Source organism: Triticum dicoccoides, chromosome 7A (assembly GCF_002162155.2).
Source record: "Triticum dicoccoides isolate Atlit2015 ecotype Zavitan chromosome 7A, WEW_v2.0, whole genome shotgun sequence".
NCBI classification, from domain to species: Eukaryota; Viridiplantae; Streptophyta; class Magnoliopsida; order Poales; family Poaceae; genus Triticum; species Triticum dicoccoides.
In genome coordinates, this window is record NC_041392.1 from 199923686 (window position 1) to 199947807 (window position 24122).

At 40.8% G+C, this 24122-nt stretch overlaps 1 protein-coding gene across 1 annotated transcript; it reads left to right on the plus strand.

The window, feature by feature from the left end:
* Positions 1-1977: 1977 nt before the first annotated feature.
* LOC119329493 (DNA-binding protein REB1-like) lies at positions 1978-18419 on the plus strand. Its single transcript, XM_037602550.1, has 17 exons — positions 1978-2425; positions 2534-3134; positions 3211-3296; positions 3364-3447; positions 3520-6136; positions 7169-7253; positions 7467-7578; positions 8736-8845; positions 9497-9609; positions 11418-11502; positions 11724-11835; positions 13784-13896; positions 15193-15290; positions 15427-15503; positions 16122-16196; positions 17371-17433; positions 18016-18419. The coding sequence occupies exons 5-17, from the start codon at positions 4877-4879 to the stop codon at positions 18149-18151; spliced, it is 2439 nt and encodes an 812-aa protein (XP_037458447.1). The 5' UTR covers positions 1978-2425; positions 2534-3134; positions 3211-3296; positions 3364-3447; positions 3520-4876; the 3' UTR covers positions 18152-18419.
* The last annotated feature ends 5703 nt before the right edge of the window (positions 18420-24122 follow it).

Consider the following 24122-nt stretch of genomic DNA (forward strand, 5'->3'; position numbering starts at 1 on the left):
TACTATTTTGCTTTCGCATCTTCGAAGACATTTATAAAAATCGCCTATTCACCCTCTCTAGTTGATAACTAGCACTTCCAGAAGCACCGTCTCAGCTACGCCTTCCCACGTGACAGGAGCACGAAGCTTAAGGCCTACTTTCAACAATATTGAACACCAAACGTGGAGGGAAACATACGCTGATATGTGTCGCTCATTGCGAGCACGACACTCGCGTCGCCCACACGCTATCCCCTATGAGCCTGGCCCACTAAGTGAAATCTCCCAACGAGCAATCACGATTTTTTCACTTCATTTATTATTTCAATCGATTTTATTTCAACTTAAAATTATCACTAATTTTAAATAAATCTTTGTGAATTATAAAAAGTATTCACTAATATAAAAATGTTTGCAAATTTTAAAAATGACCACAAGTTTGACAAAATGTACATGAATTTTAAAAATATTTGCAAATTGTAAAAAAATGTTTTTTACGAATTTGACAAACTTTCACATTTTTTCCTTGAATTTGAAATAAGTCCACAAAATTTTAAAATGTTTGCAATTTTTAAAATTCCCATAAAATTAAATAAATGTTTAAAGTGTCACAAATTTGAAAATTGTTTGCATATTTTAGAAAATATTCATGAATTAAAAATGTTAATGAATTTACAAATCTTCACAAATAAAAAAATGTTCATGAATTAAGAAAAGTTATCATATTTAATATTCAGGTGTTTGGAAAAATGTTCATGAATTTTAAAAATATTCATCTATTTTACAAAAGAAGAAAAACTAAAAAATAGATACTTGAGGAAATAGAAAAATCAGCAAAAGGAAAAGAAAAAAAACATGTCTGGAAGCTTCCAGAAACTGGGTAGAGAAGTTTCCCTAAATCAGCCGAAACTTTCTAGTGATTTACTGTCTGCTAACAGGCCGACACAACATTAGCGTTGTGGTGAGCGATACATAGGCTTCATTCATTCATATCTCTCCTAGCTCCGCGCTTCACCAGGTCCACACGTAGAGTTGCCACACAAGCGTTCCTCTTGCAAAACCAACAATCAACAGGAGGTGCTTCCAGACCCAGGGTGCCCGTCGGGAACTCTGTCGCTCCCCTTCCCCTCTAGTCGCTGTCTTGCCGTCATGAGGGGGAGGGGAGCCCCGGTTTCTCGATCTGGCGTTGCGTCTTGGCGTGATGGCGAGAATGAGCTGATCTTCGAGCGCGGCAATGATGATTGCTGTAGATATGCGGAAGATCGTGGAGGATCCAGCCATGTGTTAAAGGGCGGGTGGGTGTTGGCCCCGGATCTGGCGTTGAAGAGGCTCGAAGGGCTCCTCTGGTCGATGTTTTTTATCGGGGTAGATCCAACCTTCCGGGGTTGGTGGCTACCGTGACTCGTTAACGCTTCCTGGCTAGGGATTTCTTCAATGTCAAGATGTGGAACAGTTTCTAGTGCTCTTCTTCTCCGGCGACGGTGAAGTTCGTGGGTGCTTGGTAGTTGCGGCGAAGGTAGTATGTAGGAGTATAACCACTTGTATCTTTCTTGGTTTTTGTTGCTTGTATGCGTTTCATCTTTGTATCGTTCCTTCTATAAATACACTGGTATAATATATGCCTATGGTGTACATTTTCGAAAAAAAAGAAAAAAAGTCCATGGGTGGAGTTGGGCTGAACGTCTGCGAAGCCGAAAGAAAGGCGTATCTATAATACCTAAATAGTTTATTCCCACTATCTCTTTTTCTTGATATGCAAGCTGTCCACATCAACAGCCCAGCCACATCATCATTTCTTCACCCACTTACGGGAGGGGCCAGCCACAAGTTAACCAGCGTAAAAAATAGTGGCCACATACGTTAGTGTTCGGTTACCAGCAGTACTGGAGGAGGAACCACCACTTCTTTCTATATTTTTTGTCTTCTCAGCGAGCAGTTATGTTTCAAACGTAACATCCGACTAAAGGCTTGACTGAAATTGTTTCCTCTTCCAAGGGCACTAGCCTAGATGCATCATCTCATCTCCCCACCATATATTTCTCTCCAATGAATAGACCGGGTCCGCGCATCTCATCTTCCAATCCCACCTATTCTATTCTTGATCGAGTCCCGACTCCTAGCCGCCGGAATAGAGCTTCGGCGCCAAGATGGGCCTCGAGGGTTCGCCCGGATGAGATCGCTTCGCCGGCGCCCTGCGTCGGCTTTGCCCCTCAGTCGTACAGCCCGTCGTGCAGCCCCTCAGCCGCTCTTCCCTTTGCCCCGGCGTGAAGAACAACGATCTGTCGATCTAGTTGGTGTGGCTGTGACAGGAGAGAATACGAGGGGCTCCTTGCAGCTGGGCTCTACTTGCCTCTACCAAACTATTTTCTTTTCTTTACTCTTGTTCGCTATGCTCTCTCAATCAGACCGAAACATTACCATTGGCGTCAATGTTCCCGTCAGTAAGGTAGGTGCGGTTCAGTAATGTATTACTCTTTCCCTAATTACTTGTACATCACCAAATCCGAAGGTAATTGATATTATGGACTTAATGATCTGTTTTGTCCTCTTGCAGTTCAATCAGATTTGGATTTTATTCAGAGCAGTTTTGATCTATATTTCCAAGAGCAGTTTTGATCTATATTTCCAAGAGCAGTTTTGATCTATATTTTTCGTCGACCTACCAATATTGTGTTACTGAAGGAAAATGGAATGAATAAGATGAAGAGGTAACATTAATGGCCACAGATAGTGATCGTGTCTGGTGTGGCAAAGGTAACCCATTCATCATTTTTTGGTGAGACCACATAACTGAAGTGAGACTTTTACCACTGATTTTTTGGAGATGCTTTGTTCGATGTAGTTGCTCAATGCTTTATGATATGTCGTGCTTCACAACTGAAACACGCTTTTACCACTGATTTTTTGAAGATGCTTTGTTCAATGTAGTTGCTCAATGCTTTGTGATATATGTCGTGCTTCACAACTGAAACACGCTTCACTGCCTCCTCTTGTCTGTTGGCAAGCCGCATCCAAACAGAAGGAGCTCGCATTGGAGCAGTGGAGCTGCACTACTCGAGCTTGCTCTCACCGCAATCTATGCATATGCATTGCATCAACATCTAATCCTGGTATAGGCACAGCCTTCTGATGTGAGATTGGCACAGCCAATTTTGGTAAGGCACGTGATGAATGTCAATTCCCCAGTTTATGCTTGACGATACTTTTCATTTGTATGTTTATCGTGCTTAGTTAATTATGGCGATCTCATGGTCTCCCCCCATCTCTATCCTTTTTTGGGTTATGATGTGATTGTGAAAATCCCCCATCATCACAAGGTAGGTAAAAGTTCATATTAGACCATTTAAATCCATAAGGCGAGGCTAACTGCATTTCAATCTGCAGAGTTATTGAGCATAAATTAATAATTAAGGGAATACCTGTATGTATGTGTTGTGCTACAGAAGATGCCCCATTGGTCTGTCAAAGGTGAGATTTCAGTTAAGTCCATAAGCCGAGGCTAACTGCATTTAATTTTGGTTTGTTGTTCAACCCTAATAGGAAAGATGAGCTTGCTAGCTTGGACCAAGGCTGCATGAGGAAGGCCATCAACTGGAATAGTTTGGACGTCAAGTAACTAGAATTTGGTTCATTTCATACACAAATCATCTTCTTTGCTGGTAAAAGTAACAAACTACCAATATCACCATATTATGCATATGATTTTACTGTTTTTCTTTGTATTGAGCATTGCTCCGTGAGCTACATAAATTCTTCATTTTTTATCTATATTCGCATACTACTATGTTGCAAACTTTTAGCCATTGAAGTCTCCAGAGCATTTGTTATTAGCATAGCTTTGCTGGCAAATCTGTTTGTTCTCGCGTACCAAAAAATATCTATGATGAAAGTGGTATACGACATCTTGCTTGGTGATTAAATGTTATTGTAATTTTGGTTTGGATAGACAAAGTGTTGTGCAAAATATAATAACATTTTGTACTGTAATAGTTCGTACTTATCATACTTTCTGCCATGTAATTTTTATATGTATATATACTGTTCACATTTGCCAAAAGCTTGAGCAACCCAAGCAAAGTTTCATCTGGTTGTTTGGTCCAACTATCATTGTTTCTAAGCAAATTATATACATTTCTGGATTCATATGCATGTATGATCCTACCCCATCCATTATTTGTTTCATTTTAGATAGGATTGACTGAAATTAGCATTTTACTTCATGAAACTCACAATATATGCACTAAAATTCCCGCAGCAACGCGCTGGGTTTCCTTCTAGTTGTGTAAAAAGTTACGTACGGGTTCGCTGTGAACTTCCGACCAGGTCGAATCCCTAGCCCACGCCACGACGCCATTTGTTCCTCGTCAGGAACCCTAGCCGCGCCAGCCCGCCGCCGCCCCGCCGGCAGCCCTCCGCGGCCCTCTCCTCCTCCGTCCGTCCCGCCGTCGCCTTCCTCTCCTCCTTTCCGTCGACCTCTTCGCCGCCGTTGGCCTGCTTTGCCGGGCTGCAGCCCCATCTGGGCGCTCGGGCCGTAGTCTTTGCGGAGGAAACCAGCCGAGCAGTCCAGTCCACACACACCCCAGGCCCGCTTCTGGCCCATATGCCGGCGACAACCAACCGGACCAGAGCTCCTCGACAGACACAGACACAGCGCCTCCCAAGCCCTAACGGCAACACCGACACCGGCCACGCGGCGGCCGGCTCACCGTAGCCGTCCCCTCGCGCTCGCCTTCGCCAGCGCGGCAGCGCCGTCCGTCGGTGTCGCACCCGCCACCACCTCTTCCCCCTCTCCCTTCCGCCGCCGCAACCGCGCAGCTGCCGCAGCCACTCGCCGCCGACACCAAACCGCGCCGCCCGGCCGCCTCCTGCTGTTCCGCGCTCGTCCCTTGCCGTGCATATGGACGAAGAGCGCGTGGAACGGGAAGGCCGCCGCCTCAAGAAGAAGGCGAAGCATCGTGATGAAGAGGGGAAGGCGAAGGATAAATTGAAGCGTCGCACAGATGAAAAGGCAACTGAGGCTGATTCGGTCGCAGAAAAAGTTAAGGAGGAGGCTGTGGTAGGCGCTGCGGAGGAGAAAGAAGGCCACAAGCGCAAGAAAGGGAAGGGCCGCAGTGAGGAGACGAAGAGCAAGGAGAATGTTCCAGTCGTTTCAGGTAGCATAGAGAACGGTGTTGGTGAGGAGCAGGCCAAGAAGTCGGGCTCGATGGCGCCTTGTTCGGAGGGTGCCATGAACAAAGACAATGTGAAGAAAGACAAGAAGAGAAGGAAGGAGGAGAAGAAGAAAGAGAAAGAAGCTGATATGACTGAGCAGAAGCAGAGTTTTGATACTACTGTTGGTAAGGAGCAAGCTGAAACTTCTGGCTTGATGGAGGTAACGCCCTGTTTGGAGCTCGCCCAGGGCGATATGAGCAAAGACAAGGTGAAGAAAGTCAAGAAGAAAAAGAAGGAAGAGAAAGAAGCTGAGAAGACTGGGCAGCAGAAGCAGACATTTGATACTACTGTTGGAAATTCAGGGGCAAAGTATGCAGAGGGAGACAAGGTTGAGGGAAAACAGTCTAGCAAGGCAAAGAAGAGCAAACGCAAGAGTGATGATGGTGCACCTGCTGCTGATCAAATCGTGACAAGAGAATACAAGAAGAAAAAGAAGGAGCATTCAGTTGTGCTGGAAGAGAGCAGCCAAACCGAAAATAGCAATGAAGGTGAGAATAGAGAGATTAAGAAGGGAGGAAAGGAAAGGAGTAAAGCCAGTCCAGACTTTAGTGAGAATGCATCTGCTGGGGGAGAGGAAGCTGGTGTAGATGGTAATGATGATAAGAAGAAAAAGAAGAGCAAGGGGATTGGAGGAGGGAAAAAAGAGAAAGAAAAGTCAGTTCGGTCAACAAAGGGTAAGCAGGTGAGTTTTGCTGATTCCGCGGAGATGTTTAGAACCGAAGGTGGTGATGGGGAGGGGATTGGAGGAGGAAAACAGAAGGAAAAGGCAGCTCTGTCAAAGAAGAAAGGTAAGCGGGTGAGCTTTGCTAATTCTGCGGAGGTGTTTAGCATTGAAGGTGGTGATAATGAAGAGGATGGCATCAGCAATGAATCGAAAAGTGTGCATGGTCGATTTACCCCAGAGGAAGACGCCGCCCTCATGGAAGCTATGAGGGGTTACGCAGAGGTTGCATCTCTTGCTTTAAATTTTTGCATTCATGTTACAATGAGCAGATTTAAACTGAATGGAAGCTATGCCCATGTTTTTTTTTTTTGACAAAAGGCTGCTTCTATTTTATAATTTAGATGGATGTTTTTTCTTTAACTTAATATGATTGATTTCAACCATATGTTATTTTAATTTGATCCAACCTACACATGGAACTATGGTAATTTCTTTTAAATCACAGCATATCGATAAAACATGAACTTATTACAGTTACTTATTACTTATAGGTGCATATGTTATACTCCCTCCGTCCCAAAATAAGTGTCTCAACTTTGTATTAACTCTGTTCTAAAGTTAGTACAAAGTTGAGTCACTTATTTTGGGATGGAGGGAGTATATGGGTTTGTATAAAGCACTCCAGCTGAGCATTTAATATGGAAGTTTTTTTGTATCGAATCAAAGTATTCTATGACGAACGGAAGTATGCTTGTCCTGTAAATAAAATGTTCGTTCCCTTAGGTAGGAACTGGCTGGGAGAGTTATAGAAAGTTCCTTACAGTGGTTGGACTTTACAAATAGTTGAATATATATATTAATTTACCATATTTTCTCCATTGTTTTTTAACTTATGTACTTATTTTCTCCATTGTCTTTACTGTTAAGAAGTAACCATTTATTTTTCCAATGTGATTTAGTTGAACTTCATCTTGCTGTGAATTTTTAATTTGAATTTTAATATAAAGAGAATAATTAAATGCATGAATATAAATCTTCAAGTATATCTCGAATACTCATTTTGCGCTAATGTATGCTAAATTAGCATCTACAATGGTCTCATTTTGAAGTTAAATTATTTTGGATTTTGTGCATATCCACCAATATTCTATTTTGCTTTCTGCCTACCCTTCCTTTACCCATTAATGTTATATTCTTTTTTTGTGTGCTCGAGTTTTATGTGTTGATTTTTTTGTTTACCACTAAATTCGCTCGTGATTGCAAATGCCATGCCCAACATAATTGAGAGAGTTCTCGTTGTGTCTCTTATTTTAGATGAAGCAACTGGGAGAGAAAGGTTTAGAGATGATTGGGTCTTGTCGTAAATATCCAGAGCTAAAGGGTTGTTGGGATGATATAGGTAAGCCAAAAAATCTGGAGTTATGTTCTTCAACGTTTCCTCCTCATGCTCTTCGTGTGTTAATGTCAGTTATGCATGTAACCTTTATGAAAAAGTCTTTATTAAGACCCACCATCTCACGTTGAATTTCCAAGCAATCAACATCCATCCCTTTTTCTTACCTGGATTGCAGACAACTTATAATATTTAATTGCTGATGCACATTCTTTGCAGCGAAATCGTTACCCCATAGACCTTACTTGGCCATATACAGGCGAGCACATACATTACTCCATAGGAGCTCCGGATGTAAATGGACAGATGAAGAAAAAGAGCAGATTCGGCGGTACGCAAATTCCTTTTGCTGAGACAAAATTATATTTGTTTTCTGCATGATCCATATTTACTCAATTGTCTTTACTATTAAGTAATCATGTTGTTATCTAATGTGATTAAGTTGAACTTCATGTTTGGTGCTACTTGTTAGTATGTGTTTACAAATCCTTACTCCTATTGAAGATGTCAATTAGTGACAGGGTCCTGTTCGCCTCCTTCTCCCTTCCTGATGTTTATACCTTTTGCTTGGTGGTTATGTGTGTCACCAAAGTCTGATAAACCAACATCAACCTGCATGTGCCACTAATGTATATTAGCAAATGCCTCTGTGTAGTCTAATTTGTTTATCCCAATGTAACTTGTTACTCTGTTTGATACTTTTTGCAAGTTCTCCTTGCGATCTCATAGCAGAGCTACCTGATACATGGTTTGTTTTGGGTTCATGGTATGAGAAAATAAGGTTCTCCCGTCAGGCAGTTAACAAACCTATAATTCCAGTGCATGGACTTTGATTTCCATGAATTAATTTTGTTTTGCAACTAATAAATTAGATTATGTAGGAGTTAAAAAATTGAAAAGGGAGGTAGGTGCTTGTTGGATGGGCCTGGCTCCGTCGCTTGAAGTAGAGGGAGTAGCTAATGCAAAATTTCCATGTCACCTGTTGTCAACTTCCTCATGGGCTTCTTGTCACTGCTACCACTGTCCCAATCTATTTACTTTGACTCAACCTAGCACTCCCACTTCCTTCAAATGGCAGTGGAAGGGGGATGAGGATATGCTTGTTTGACAGGGACAACAGTGGTCTGATCTGACCTGTCTGACATTGGAGCAAAATCTGATGGTGACAAAGGTTAGTTGCATTGGTGAGGGTGGTGACTGGTGTAAATTGTAAACCTTTCAAAGCGTCATCACCATCAGAATGCATCACTGTTGTCAAGTAAGCATATGGGATTGCCACTCCCCATGAATCATACTGTGCACCAGCCAATTTCAGATCGTTAGCCAATCTTGAATGAGATTGTGCGGTGGATTACTGTTTGCCCTGACGTGATTGTGATACTATGATTTAGATTGAAGCACTTTCTTGATATTCGTATTGAAAAATGTTTTGATATGTCCTGTTGTTGTTTCACATGATTAAGATTAGATCGCTGCATTATGATGCAGGTTTGTCGAGAAAAATGGCACGGATTGGAAAACACTGGCACAGGAACTTGGAAAGAGTGAGATCCATGTAAAACATGCTTGGAGAAGAATAAAACCTAAGAAGAAAAAAGGTGCCCGTTGCTCCTAAAGTTCTATCATATTTTAGCTAATACATCTGTCGCAACTGTAATATTTCAGCACTACTTTAACATGTATGTTTATTTTAGGAATTAGGATGTTTTTATTCTTCGGGCATGATTTTTCTCACATCATTTTGTCACTACTCAGGCAAATTTGTCATGTTAATGGTAGTAGTTTAACCCAGCTCTGCATTCTAGTTAATATTTGGTTTAGGTATGTCATGTGCAACAACAACAAACCTCACATATTGGTTTGCTCTAATATTGAAATTACTGACAAAACAGGAGTTGAAACGACAGCATGAGTTGGGGGCTAAAGCATCTATACTATCACAAAGTGTGTTTGTAGATGATTATTTATCCAGTTTTAAGATGTTAACTATCAGTTAAATGCAAAGTTTGGTCATGAGATAAGTAAAGGGATGATTGTATTCTTGGTAATCATCATGTGAATATGGAAACCATACGTCCTACCTAGTGAATGCATTATCTTCTTTTTGGGGTGAAAGTGAATACATAATCGTGATAAAAATTATGCATCCTACCCAGTTAATGCAGTATCATCATGCGATAAAATTTAGACCTTCTTGCTAACCTTTTCCTATTCTGTGTGTGCATCCTTTGACTGGTTATATGTTTCAGGTGCTGATGATGAAGAGGATGTCAGTGGTGGTGAATCTGAACTTGTACATGGACATCGGTTTACCACAGAGGAAGATGCCATCCTCATGGAAGCTATGAGGGATTACGCAGAGGTTGCATCTCTTGCTTATATTTTTTGCATTCATGTGACAGTGAGCAAACCTAAACTGAATGGAAGCTATGCCCCTGGCCTGGGGGTTTGAGGAAAGGATGATTGAACTTTATAATTTAGATGGATAGTTTCTCTTTAACATAAAATGATTGATGACAACCATATGTTATTTCAATTTGATCCCATCTACATGTGGAACTACTATCAATCGTGTTTTAAATCACAGCATATCGATGAAACATAAACTTGTTATTACAGTTATTACTTATAGGTGCATGTGTTATGGGTTTGTATAATGCACTTCAGCTGAGCATTTAATATGAAGTTTTTTTTTATCGAGTTGAAGTACCGTATGACCGTACTGAAGTATGGTTGTCCTGTACAAATGAAATTTTCTTTCCCTTAGCTTGAAAACTTACCAGAAAGTTTCCTACGATGGTTGGACTTTACAAATATAGTCGAATACATATTAATTTTCTGCATTACCATACTCCATCGTTTTTTAAATATATTTACTTATTTTCTCCACTGTCTTTAGTCTTTACTGTTAAGAAGTAATTGATTTAGTTGAATTTTATTCTGCTGTGAATTGGTAGTTTGAGTTTTAATATCAAGAAAATATTAAATGAATGAATATAGATCCTCATGTATATCATGAATACTCATTTTGTGCGAATGGATGCTGACTTACATCTACAGCTCATTTTGAAGTTAAATCATTCGGAAAATTTATGCTACATATGTATGCAAAAGTGCTCTCCCATGTGGTGGCATCGCAATGGGATTTTCCTCATCAGTTGCATGCAGGAATCTCCCGCCTCATGCTGACATCATCACATTAATTGCTAAATTAGAAATTTCACAATGATTTATTTCACATACCGTTAATCCGATTAATAATCCGTTTTCGCTGGCGAGTTTGTCTTGACGAGGGCTTTGAAACTAGATCCCATGTTGACATGTTTCAGCAATTTTTTTGTCCCCATCAGTAGCTATGCTATGTTAATCGTGGTCGTCATGTTAGCAGTGAACAATTCCTACAATAACTGTGTATAGTTACCAGGCAATAGTTTTGTATGTTTTTAGACATCACAATGTTATGCAGAGCTCGAGAGTTACTATTCAAGTGTTAACAATAAGTAAGACGTGGTATGAACCAGCACAAGTACCATGAAGCAAGTCTTCTAGTGGCGTACATTGACGTTCAACAACATCGCAACCAAGTTAATTTAATCTGGCAACTAAATGGCCAATAACCTGGTAAGTAAGTAACACCAACCTGGCAAGTACAGATGAAAAAAGAGAAGTTGTCGAAATGAAAAGTGGATCGTCAATCGGGTTAACGGTTTGAGGGATAAAACTTTTTTAAAATTGGAACATGAAGAAATCTTTGCTGATTTCAGTTTATGTGTTATTTTTACATGCATGCAAGAGATAGATGAGGCTGATGCCCTGCATGGGAAGGACTTTTTCAAAATTTGAATTTGAAGAGATCTTTGATGATGTCAGGCTTATATGTTATTATTACATGCATGCCAGAGATAGATGAGGGTGATGCCCTGCATGAGAAGAAACCATGCAGCACTGCTCTTAGTTCAGTCCTAAATTATTTTGGATTTTGCGCATATTGTCATACTAATATTCTATTTTGCCTTCTGCCTTCCCTTCCTTATCCATTAATGTTAATTGTTTTGTGTGCTTGAGTTTTATGTGTTGATTTTACCTTTTTATTTACCACTAAATTCGCTCCTGATTGCAAGTGCCATGCCCAACATGTTTGAGACAGTTCTCGTTGTGTTTCTTATTTAGCTGAAACAACTGGGAGAGAAAGGCTTAGAGATGATTGGGTCTTGTAGTAAATACCCAGAGCTCAAGGGTTGTTGGGATGATATAGGTAAGCCAAAAACCTGGAGCTAAGTTCTTGAGCATTTTCTCCTCATGTTAAGCCTGTCTTTGTGTGATAGTGTGAGTTAAGCATGTAACCTGTATGAAAAAGTATTTCTTGAGACTTACCATATCATGTTGAATTTCCAAGTAATCATCATTCCATTTATTTTTCTAACCCTTATAGAAGACAACTTACAATATTTAATTGCTGATGCACATTCTTTGCAGCGAAGTCGTTACCCCATAGACCTCACGAGGCCATATACCATCGAGCGCGTATATTACTCTATAGGAGTGCTGAACGTAAATGGACAGATGACGAAAAAGAGCAGATTCGGCGGTACATAAATTCCTTTTGCCGAGACAAAATTATATTTGTTTGCATGACCATATTTACTCAATTGTTTTTATTATTAGGAAGTACTATCATATTATTGTTATCTAATGTGATCAAGTTGAACTTCATGTTTGCTGCTACTTTGTGTCATGTTTACAAATCTCCACTCCTATTGAAGATGTCCATGGTGATGGTGGTCCAATCACCTCCTTCTCCCTTCCTGATGTTTATGTGACAAAATATGCAACATCCATTTCCATGAGGCCTTGATATATATAGAAATGATATATATGCAGAAAACCCCCTATGCAATTTGGGGGGGGGGGTATTACATGACATATACTCCCTCCGTTCCTAAATATAATTCTTTCTAGAGATTTCAATGTGAACTACATACGGATGTATATAGACATATTTTAGAGTGTAGATTCACTCATTTTGCTCCGTATGTAGTCCGCATTGGAATCTCTAAAGACTTATATTTAGGAACGGAGGGAGTATAACTAACTACCCCCTCCCTCTTTTAAACTCATGTTGAATCAACAACACTGAGTTCGAAGATAGTCTGGGTCTTCGTGAAGATATCCGCTAAGTACAACTAGGAAGGCACATACTCTAGAGCAATCATCTGATCAACACCAATGTGCTTCAGAGGGTCACGACCCATACTGATAGCACTCGTACCGTTGGACGAAAGAAGAGTCAGTGTAGTGACAAACACCAAAATCTTCAAGCAACCACCGTAGCCAAGTCACTTCTGCTACCAAAAGAGCCATACCTTGTGACTTAGCCTCTGCACTCGAACGGGAAACTGCAATCTGTTTCTTCGTCTTCCAGGCAATGAGAGAACCACCACGAAAAAACATAGTAAGCAGAAAGCGATCGATGATCCGAAGATCGCTAGGCCAAGTCGTCTCAAATAGTCCTATAGTTATAGCAAACTGGATCGTGGAAAGAAAAGACGATGCGAGATAGTCACACGAAGATATCGTAGAACTTGAAGTAGGTGACTGTAGTGAACCGACTCAGGATGTGAATTAGATGGGAGATATCCGGACAAGTGACGGCTAGGTAGACAAGACTCCCAACAAGGTGACATTAGCGTGTCGGATCCGAAAGACGCTCACCTCACCATCAGAAGCCCGGAGGTGGACGTTGAGCTCCATTGGAGCCTGAACAATGTGCTCATCCGCAAGAGCAGAGCAAGCAAGAAGATCTTGGATGTACTTCCATTGGGATATCAAGAAGCCATTGGAGGTAGAAGAAACCTCAATCGTAAGGAAGTAGCGCAGAAGACCAAGATCAGACATAAGAAACTGCTCACTAAGACGAGCCTTCACAAAGGCAATGCACTCAGAGCCGTCGTCGGTGATTATATGTCATCGATGTATAGAAGAAGAGCCCGGCCACAAGACGAAAGGTGGACAAGAGAGCGGGATCATGAGCACTCGGTGAAAAACCACTAACAGTGACCACTAACGCTAAACCCTTGAATCAGGCAGGAGGGGCTAGCTTAAGGTCATGAAGAGAGCAATGAAGACGACATAGCATGTTGTCTGGCATAATACCCATGTGGTGGGTGCATGTAGACCTCCTCACGCAACTCACCATTAAGGAGGCCATTATGGACAACACGCTAATAGATTTCTGTAAAACCTGCCGTATCAAGAATGTGCCCTTGTCATCAAGTAGGGATTGTCACTCCTTATGAATCATACTGCACACTATCCCATGTGAGATCACTGGCGAATCATGAATGAGATTGTGTGGTGGAGCTGTTTACCCTGCCACGATTGTGATACTATGATTTAGATTGTGTTGTAACTTGTGAAGCGACTAATATCTCTCTTACACATAGCATACTTTCTTGATATTTGTTATTGAGAGATGTTTTGATATCTCCTGTTGTTGCTTCACATAATTAAGATCAGATCACTGCATTATTGCGCAGGTTTGTCGAAAGCAATGGAACGGATTGGAAGACATTGGCACGGGAACTTGGAAAGAGTGAGATCCACGTAAAAGATACTTGGAGAAGAATAAAACCTAAGAACTTGAAAAAAGGTGCCTGTTGCTCCTGAAGTTTTATCATATTTTGGCTAAATTATCTGTCGGAACTGTAATATTTCAGTGCAACTTCAACATGCAAATGCTTATTTACGCCATTTTAATTCTATGAGCATGAGTTTTCTCACATCATGTTGTCACAACTCAGGCATGTTTGTCAGGTAGTAGTTTAACCCATCTTTGCATATTGGTTTGTACTAATAAAAAGTTGAAACAACACCATTGTTGAGTTGGGGGCTAATACAGCTATGCTATCACAGTGTGTTTGTAGCATTGTTTTTAAGGCGTCACTTAGGAGTCGCCTAAGTGCTGAGGCGCCCCAGGATGGTAAGGCGTCCGCCCTGCCTTAGACATGAAACGTACGACTGCTTCAGTGAAGGGTCCACTGCTGTCAAAGGTATCTGCTACCGCCTGTTCCTCGCTGCATCATCCTTGCGGCTGCTTCTGGGGCTTGGAGACGACGGCCCCACCATTCCCCAGTACTCCAGCGAGCATCCCTTCATTTGCCTGCCTCCACCGTCGCCTTCCCTTGCCCGATATACTCTGCTGTTGAGGAAGAAGGGATGCTGCAGTGAGGGAGAATCAGAGAATGCCAGGGTTATGATCAGAAGGGAGGAGTTTTAGGGTTGTATGCTGCTGCTGCTACAACGAGGAAAGATAGCAGGTGTGTGGCGGCTGTGGTGAGGGAGGAGGGAGTGAGGATAGTGGAATTAGGTCACGGGAGGAGTATATAGCTACTAGATGGGCTTTTGGGCCATAGGGGAGTGCATAGGTCGTGGCCCATCTCTCAGTCTTTCTTATTTTTCCTTGCAATATACGTGCTAAACTGCTTGATTGCTCTGTTCCTCTATGTCTAACGCGTCGCCTTGTCTCACCTTACATGCTTCAAAGGTAAAGGCGGGGGTTAGGCGCCTCGCCTTGCCTTACCGCCTCAGGAACAATGGTTTATAGATGATTATTTATCCAGTTTTAAGTTGTTGACTATCGGTTAATTGCAAAGTTCATTCATGGGATAAGTAGGGAGGATTGTACTGAACAAAATTCTGGGTATAGATTGAATGATAAAATTGGTAAAATTGAATGTCCTATACACGTGAATGCATTATCTCATCATTTGGTAAAACTGAATGTAGTATCATCATGTGATAAAACTTATGCATCCTAACCAGTTAATGCAGTATCATCACATGATAAAAAATATGTATCCTACCCAGTTAATGCCGTATGCGATAAAATTTAGACCTTGCTAACCTTTTCAATTCTGTGTGCATTCCTTGACTGGTATTTTTTCAGGACGTTGGACTCAGGATGAACACCAAAACTTGTTTGATTTGGTGAACCTTGACTTGCGTCTGAAAGCCCATCAAATCAAAAATCCTGATCATCGGCTGGTTTGTAATTTACCAATGTTGTTGATATTGTGTATTTTGGTCAAGCTTTCCTGATTTGAACTGTGCTCACAGCTGTTCATATTCTTGAATCACATGATTGAATCTAATGAGGTGGCTTACTTATCATCTGTGACAGCTAAGAGATAACATTTCCTGGGAGGCCATCAGTGATAAATTGACCACCCGTAATCACAAGAATTGTTGCCTCAAGTGGTTAGTATTTCTATTTGCTGCATATATATGCATAACTTTGTTTTCTCATTGTATCTGTACTAAACGCTATGTGCATTGCAATCTTTAATCCATGTTCTTTTTCCCATCTTCTCCTATTTATTGTTTCTATATCTAAATTGTTCATTTTGACATTTCAGAGATAAGCTTGTTGTTGAATTGCATCAGATTGATTTAAGTGCTTAACCGAGTACTTTGTATTGAAGCGCAAATCCTTTGCGTTTTCTCGAAAAGTACTTTGTATTGCATCAGATCCGTTTATCTGAATTTATTTAACTTAGTAGACCTTGCAACTGGTTTGTTTTAGCCATTCTATGAATACAAATTTTCTTGGAATTATAATAATTAGAGATGAAGAATCTTAATTTGCTTAACCAGGCATGCTTGTATTTACAGAATTGAGATCTGTATATTATTAGCTTTTCTACGTTTGGGATTGGGCTAATGGGATAATGTGGGCTTCATTGAATTTAACTAGTTTTAACACATCCTTCATACACCTAAATCTTGTGCTTCTATATGCGTATATGCATCTTCAGACTGGGTTACACGCAAGTTATGTAACGGCAGCATGACCATTAATTCATGATGCTCTTTCAGGTACGAAACATTAGCATCTCCGATGGTCAAGGAAGGAGTCTGGGCTGATGTTGATGATTATCTACTGGTGGAAGCGTAAGATTCTACAGACTATTATAATGATTGCCTTTTTGCCATTGAAACACTGCACATTGTTTTGCAACAGAGTTAAAAAAGAACTGTTTCGAAAGGTAGGGTTTAGCCTGCCTATGGAGATATTGTTTCAGCAATTCCTGAAAGTATTGACGTGTGGTTGATGCCAATAATGCTGTGGGTGTACGTAGTACCATGAAGGCATGAACTTTAGAAGTAAGAATTTCAGTAATGAGGAAGGATGGAAATCAGGAATTTTTACATTTTTGGTCATGTTGTCTGTTGCTGTTTGCCTGGTCTTGTTGTCGAGGGTGCTTGTTGTTTAGGGTTACAACTCACGATGTAATGAGGAGGGATGGAAATCAGGCATTCTTACATTTCCCCCCTCTCTATTCTTGGTAGCTTGCACCAGTTTTAACATTGTAGTCTTTGTTTGGTTTTGAACTAACTGAACACTGTTATGGGCTATATGGAACGGAAGACAGTGTATGTTTATGAGTGGGATTAGAGTACAGTAAGAGGTTGCGCGCTCACCCTCAGGTGCATTCCATGCCTCGTTCCTGGCTGTAATACATGAGGCTCTGAGTGATCAACTTATGGTGAAATTTTCTGGTTTATTTCTTGAACTAAAAGAGATCGATTTCTTTGGCTCATTTGTAGCAATATAGGATTGAGTCAGTGTTGCTGCAAGGCTGTGTGTTGAATATTCCATGACTCCCCCGCAAGTTTGATATTCTTATGCTTGATGACTGTAATGGTGCACGCCTTGGTTATCTAAGATGTAGTATGACAATATGGGTCCTGCAAAACAAAAAGTTTTGGAGTCGATTTGTTCTGGCTTGTTTTTGCATTAAGAATCGCGGTATTATCCTCAGTTGGGGTGGGTTTATCTCACCCTGGGGTGTGGGCAGGTAACAAGCATACATGCGAGCTAATATATCATATCCATCTGCCTTTTCTCCAAATTTGCACATAAGCTTTGTTTCAACAGAAAGAAACACAAGTCCTTTCTCTCTCTCAACGATCTATTTATTTGCATCGCAGTTGGACTGAAGTTAGTGTTTTAAATGCTATTTTTTTTCAGGCTTAGGCCTCCTATATGTGTTATTTATTTTCAGTGTCGTGTTACAATGAAACAAAAATATACTCCCTGTGCTAATTTTTTGACGAAAAATAGGCTTCAAAAGGTTGATGCTGTCTGTATTGAAGATGTTGACTGGGACAGCCTACTTGATCACAGGTTAGTGCTGTCTGCTGATCTAACTCACACAACCTTTAACTATGCCATGTTCTTGATCACAAAGTAGTTTGGTTCAGTTACCCCATTTTATCAACTCCAATGGTCTGAAATACTCTAATGCGGTCTAAACTAAAGGTGGCATGTTATTGGAGTAAATAGTCTTTCCTGTGAAGGATATGAAGCAAATACCAACTTCTTTTTTCCTTGACAGCCAGAGAGTTTGTTAACAGAGCTGTTAACTTTACTTATTTGTGCCTTAGATTTAAATTTTAGCAAAATGGACAATAGCGAATGTGCATTTGGGTTATGTACCAAGTTTGATTAAATCCTCCCAATAACCCTGGCATACACTAGTACCTTAGTGCTGGATTACTGGTATACTTGGTATTTTGTCAGGAAGCTTGGGTTTCATGTCAAGTTTCAGAAGGGCATGCATTTTCATACAGAAACAAATTCTGGGACCCTTGTGGTTTGGGCTTCATGTCAAGTTTCAGAAGGGCATGCATTTTCATACAGAAACAAATAACAAATTCTGGTACCCTTGTGGTTTTATAATAACGGGGCTATTCACTCTTTACTCAGGTCTGGGGAGGTTTGTCGTCAAAGATGGAACCAGATGGTCCGCGCCATTGGTGGCCACAGGGAGAAGCCTTTCATCGAACAAGTGGAAGTGCTGTCGAGGCGCTACTGCCCAGAAATGATTGAATACAGGAAGTGAGGAAAAAGTGTAGGAATTATCACCCGTCAAACTTGTAAGCCCAGACAAAACAGCAAGCATGATGTGTCAAATCTTGCTCGTCACTTCCATGGTATGTGGAGTAGCCCGTAGGATGCCAGGCTTGCGGGATTTATGGGGTGTAGAAATGTATCAACGGTACATGGTTCACCAGTGAGCAAGCTAGGTTATGATTTTGTTTTCCTTCTATTGTCCTCACGAACATCTTTACTCAAACCTGAATACATGATCACTTCAGGGACTCCACTCATCTGAATTTGTTCGTGCCATTTTTTATTTTTAGTTATTTTATGGTATTCATCGAACTTAATTTGCTAGAGGCTGCACCCCACTCATCTGAATTCAGGTACTCCCGCTGCTGGATACATGATCACTTCTACCTCGGCAAGTGGCACGTTGCATGTGTGCAATTTGCCGCAATCTGAGAGTTTTTTTTTTTCATTTTTCCTAGATCCGTTTACTTAAAATGTTTGTCTCGTTCAAATCTTAAACCGTTTTCATCGTTGGATTCCTCGTGTCGAGATCTTTAAAACTAACTCGATCTCATATTGATAGGTTTTGACGAAAACTTTTCTCATATAAAAAATTGGACAAAGAAAATAGACGAGAAAACCAAACTGGGAGCATTTTCTTTTTCCTTTCTGAAAGCTGTTTCTAACAAGCACGGCTTCGCAGAAGCAAAACCGTGCCTTTTACATATGAAAAAAAACATGATTTTTGTTTTTGTTTTCGAGAGGCATGACCGTGCCTCACAAAAAAAGAAGAAGAGAAAACATGATTTCTTTTTCCGTTTCTGAGAGGAAACTGTGCCTCTCATGAAAGGAAAAAAGAAAACATTTTTTTGGTTTACCAGAGGCATTGCCGTGCCTCTCGCGAAAGTAAAATCATGCCTTTTATGAAAGAAAAAGAAAAGAGAAACACATTTATTTTTTCCGTTTCCAGAGGCACGGTCGTGCCTCTTGCGGAAGCAAAACCATGCCTCTCATGGAAAAAAAAACGTGTTATTTTCCTTTTCCGAGAGGCACGGTCGTGCCTCCCGCTAAAGAAAAAAAACATAGTTTTGCGCAAAGTTTTTTTTCGATTTCTTTTGTTGAAAAGCTAAGAAAGACCGGTGAAAAATTGAAAAGCTAAAAAAACCATCTAAAAAGCCAAAACGCGTGTGGAAAATAAAAAAATTTGGAGGAAGAACCCAGAGCGCGACACATGTGTTGACACACGAACACGTCACGTGTACCCTCGACGCCGGGGGTGATGCACCGCAACTCACGTCGAAGGAGACCCGACCGACAGTGCGATACACAAGACATTCGGTGAGCACTTTTGCAGACCCGAAACCCTACACGCCTGAGAGGGACCCGTCAGGGAGTGCGGTGGCTATGGGCATATGAGGCGGCTGGACTTCCCGTAAGAAAATGATTCATCTAGGCTTTTCTTACATGAAAAATTACATTAATTCACACTAGAGTTCTACTTCTAGTTCAACTCGGACCCAGTCTGAATCTGACCCAAACTTCTGTCATGCTCCTTGCGCGGGCCGTCGAATTTGCATGTGACCTCCGATTAAGACGGCGCAAATATCAAATTTATGTGCATCGACGAGACGAACAACTCTCGTGTTGACCACGTCTCCAAACAAGGCCATCTTGAATACTTTATGGGGTCATCTTTATCTTCCAGTCGGACTCGGTCTTACAGCTGACTGTATTGTCCGAGTGTTATAGCGACTTTGCAGGCCATATACTATCTCAGATGATGATGAGTCTAAAAGCAAAGTTATCCGTTTCGATGTTACGAACAATTCCTGTGTTAAACACCTTTTCATCCGAGCCAATCTAGATTAACCTTTCGGGCACATCTTCAGCTTCTGGTTGGAGCACTCGAATCTGAATCTCTCCACTCGGATATTAGAGTCTTTCACTCGAATCGCCCGACTAGACTTTTTCACTCGGACGGCAATCTTTCACCCGAAAGGCAAGCTTTCACTCGGATGACAATATTTCATTCGGATCTGTAATATTTTCACCCGGACGGCAATCCTTTACCCCGAACGGCAAGCTTTCACTTAGATGATAGTATTTCATTCGGATTTGTAATAGTTTCACTCAGATATCAATATTTTCACCTGGAGGACAATTTTTCGCTCGGATGACTATATTTTCACTCGGATGATAATCTTTTACTCGATCGGCAAGCTTTCACTCGGATGGTAAACTTTTCACCCGGATTTCCCGACTGAAAACACAACCTGATCTTGTTTGGCCTCTTCAGGTCGCACACGTGCTTGGATTGAGATGATTTATATATTAAAATCGATCTACTTGACGAGACGAAACTTTCTTATGTTGAAGGTTTCCCGGTTAGAAGCCGTCTTGAGGGCCGAATTGCTCGCGCGACCCATCAAACACGGTGTCTGGTACCTCGCGCCATATTTTCGTTTAGGTTCAGTCCGTAGTGTATTGCCTCTAACTTTTGCATATGAACTCGGATTGAGATGATTTATATATGAAAATCGACCGCCTTAACGAGACAAAGACAATTCATGTGGAGTTCTCCTTCATACGAGGTAGATTTCAAGGCTTAATCGGCCAAAAAGCATTTGAACACTAGATTTTGCTACTCTGAGTACAATTTCGGTCCCCAAATTGAGGTCGGATGGCGATAACCTAAACATTAAAGTCGTTCCACTCGGCGACGCGAAAATTTCTCATGCTAAAAAACCTTTTCACTCAAGACCATCTTTATTACATTCTGTATCTTACCGAAATCATGTGTCAACACATGCCCCCCTGTTTTTCGGCAGAGCTTGTATGCCGAAAAATAATATGCACGGTGTTTGTTCTAAGGACGATGTCAACACTCCTTCGGCCATTTGTGTCTCTCACGGCAATAAATATGTATCAGTCATGTTTGTGCTAAGGACGATAATCGTATATCGGCCATTGCCTACTTAGGCTTCTTGCCACACACTCGGGTGGTACTTCTTCAAGTACTTGCCATTGAGAGCTCGAGGTAACAATGTCCCTTGTACGAATTCCACCAAATATGAATTTTCAGGAACTATTCTTGTAATCCTAAAAGGACCTTCCCAACTCGGAGACCACTTTCTGAATTTTCTATTTCTTGAACCAATCGGCAGAATCACTTTCCATACGAGATCGCCAACTTGAAAATTCTTCAGCTTGACTTTCATATTGTAAGCTCTTGCCACCCTTGACTTGTCTCTCTCTATGGCCTTCAAAGCAGCCAAATGTTTATTGGCAACCTCATCAATATTGTCCATCATCAAGTCATAAAAGTCCTTTGCCGATAGATTATTCTGTTTGGCTATTCTCAAAGCATTCAATTTACTTCTACTGGTAGAACAACCTCTTGACCATATACTAGCTCATACGGAGTCACGCTTGTAGCATCATGCCTTGAGATTCTATGTGCCCACAAAGCTTCAGACAACAACTCATGCCATGTCCTTGGATTATCCTCAATCTTCTTCTTGATGAGCTTGATTAAAATTTTATTGCTAGACTCAACGTCCATTAGCTTTGGCATAATATGGGGAGGAATTGAGCATCTTTATGTTATAAGATTCGGCAAATTCTCTAACTTGGTGTGACATGAAAGGTGAACCTTGATCTGTAGTTAATGTTTGAGGAATGTCGAATCTATGAATAATGTGCTCGGTTATGAACTGAATTACCTCCGTATGTGTCATGTTTTTGAGCGGTACTACCTCAGACCATTTAGTGAAATAATCGGTTGCCACCAATACGAACCGATGCCCCTGGAAGACAGATGAATTTCTCCAATGAAGTCTAAACCCCATCTTCTAAAAGGCCACGACTTGATAATAGGATGTAACATAGCAGCAGGAGCCAATTGAATATCACCAAACTTTTGACAAGCTTCACACCCTTTATAATATCTGAAGCAATCATTAATCATAGTCGGCCAATAAAACCCAACACATCATAGTAACCATTTCATCTTGGGAGCCGACTGATGAGTGCCACAAATGCTTTCATGTACCTCTCCCATAGCAACTCTTGACTAGTCCTCGTCCAAGCACTTTAGAATAACATCATCGACTGTTCGGTGATAAAGACCATCATCTCATTGTATACTTGAAAGCCATACGTGGAACAGCTCTGTCCACCCTTTCACTCGGATTACACAAGTAATTAATAATGGGCTTCCTCCAGTCATGACTGCCAACTGCACTAGATTCTTTGTTAATGGCCAAAGTAGTGGGCTCTGGTTCGGCCTCTACATTGACAATGGTATACATCGGCCTTTGAGAAATATGAAACATGCCATGATCAACATGATAGCCGGATGCTTGCTATGCCAACTCATTTGCTTTCTAATTGTCATGTCTAGATATATGAGCAATGCTAAAACAATCCAAAGTAGAAATGATATCTAGACATTTATCAAGATAGACATTAAGTGTTTCGTCCAAACACTGAAAAACTTTGGATATCTGTTGTACTACTAGTAATGAATCACCAAAAGCCTCAATATGTGTAGCACCTATAGCAAGCAACATCTCTAATCCTAATAACAATGCTTTGTATTCGGCTTGATTATTTGTGCAAAAGTATTCTAAACGGCACGAGGCTTCAAAAATAGCACCATGAGGAGATATGTAAACAATACCAACACCTTGGCCATTGCTACAAACTGAACCATCAGAATATAATCTCCACGGTACCAATGAGACAATGTTTATATCAGTATCATGCTTGTCATCAATCAAATGTTCAACAATAAAATAAGCAATGATTTGGACTTTCATGGATTTTAGAGATTCATAAGCCAAATCATACTCAATCAAAGCATAAGCCCACTTGCCAATTCTACCACCAAGAATTGGCCTATGCAACATGTACTTGATGACATCGGTTTGACAAGCCACTACAAAGCACTCGACACTAGGTAATGTCTCAATTTTGTGCAAGCATAATATAAGTATAGACATAACTTTTCAATAAAAGTATACCTTGTCTCAACGTCCAATAAACGACGGCTCAAATAAGTGATGGCATGCTCTTTTTGTTCGGTTTCTTGGGTTAGAACAACACCAATAACTCCTTCCTTCGCTGCAATGTAAAGCCTGAAGGGTTCCTTATGCTTGGGAGCTTTCATTACTGGAGGAGTGCACAAATAATTCTTGATCATATCGAATGCTTCTTGCTGTTTTGCCACCCAAGTGAAATCAACATCATTCTTCAATCGAAGGATAGGAGTAAATGCATCAACCTCCCCTGACAGATTATCTATGAATCTCTTCAAATAATTGACCTTACCAAGGAAATTTTGCATATCTCTCTTGCATGTTGGAGCCTCCACTTTTTCGTATGGCCTCTATATTTTTGGGATCAATCTCTATGCCATCTTCATGAATAATGAAACCCAAAAACTTGCCAGCTGACACGCCGAATGCACACTTCAAAGGATTCATCTTCAGTCCATCTTTTTTCATTCTTTGAAAAGCTAAACGCAAATCGACCAAGTGAGACTAAAAAGTGTCCGATTTGACAATAATATCATCAATATAGACTTCAAGTATGACGCCGAGTAAATCATGAAAAGTCAAATTCATACCCCTTTGGTATGTAGCTCCAGCATTTTTTAATCCGAATGTCATCACTACCACTCGAATAAACCAAGGAAACCAAGGCATCTAAAAGCCGTTTTGGATATGTCCTCTTCGGCCATAAAAATTGGTTATACCCCGCATTACCATCAAGAAAGCTAATAACCTTATATCCAGAAGCATCATTAATAAGCATATCGGCAATTGGCATGGGATACTCATCTTTGGGTGTAGCCCTATTCAAATCTATGAAATCAATGCATACCCTCAATTTGTCGGATCCTTTCTTTTCCACTGGGACAATTTTAGAAATCTACTTGGCATACCTGCAAGGTCTAATAAAATTAGCTATAAGCAAAC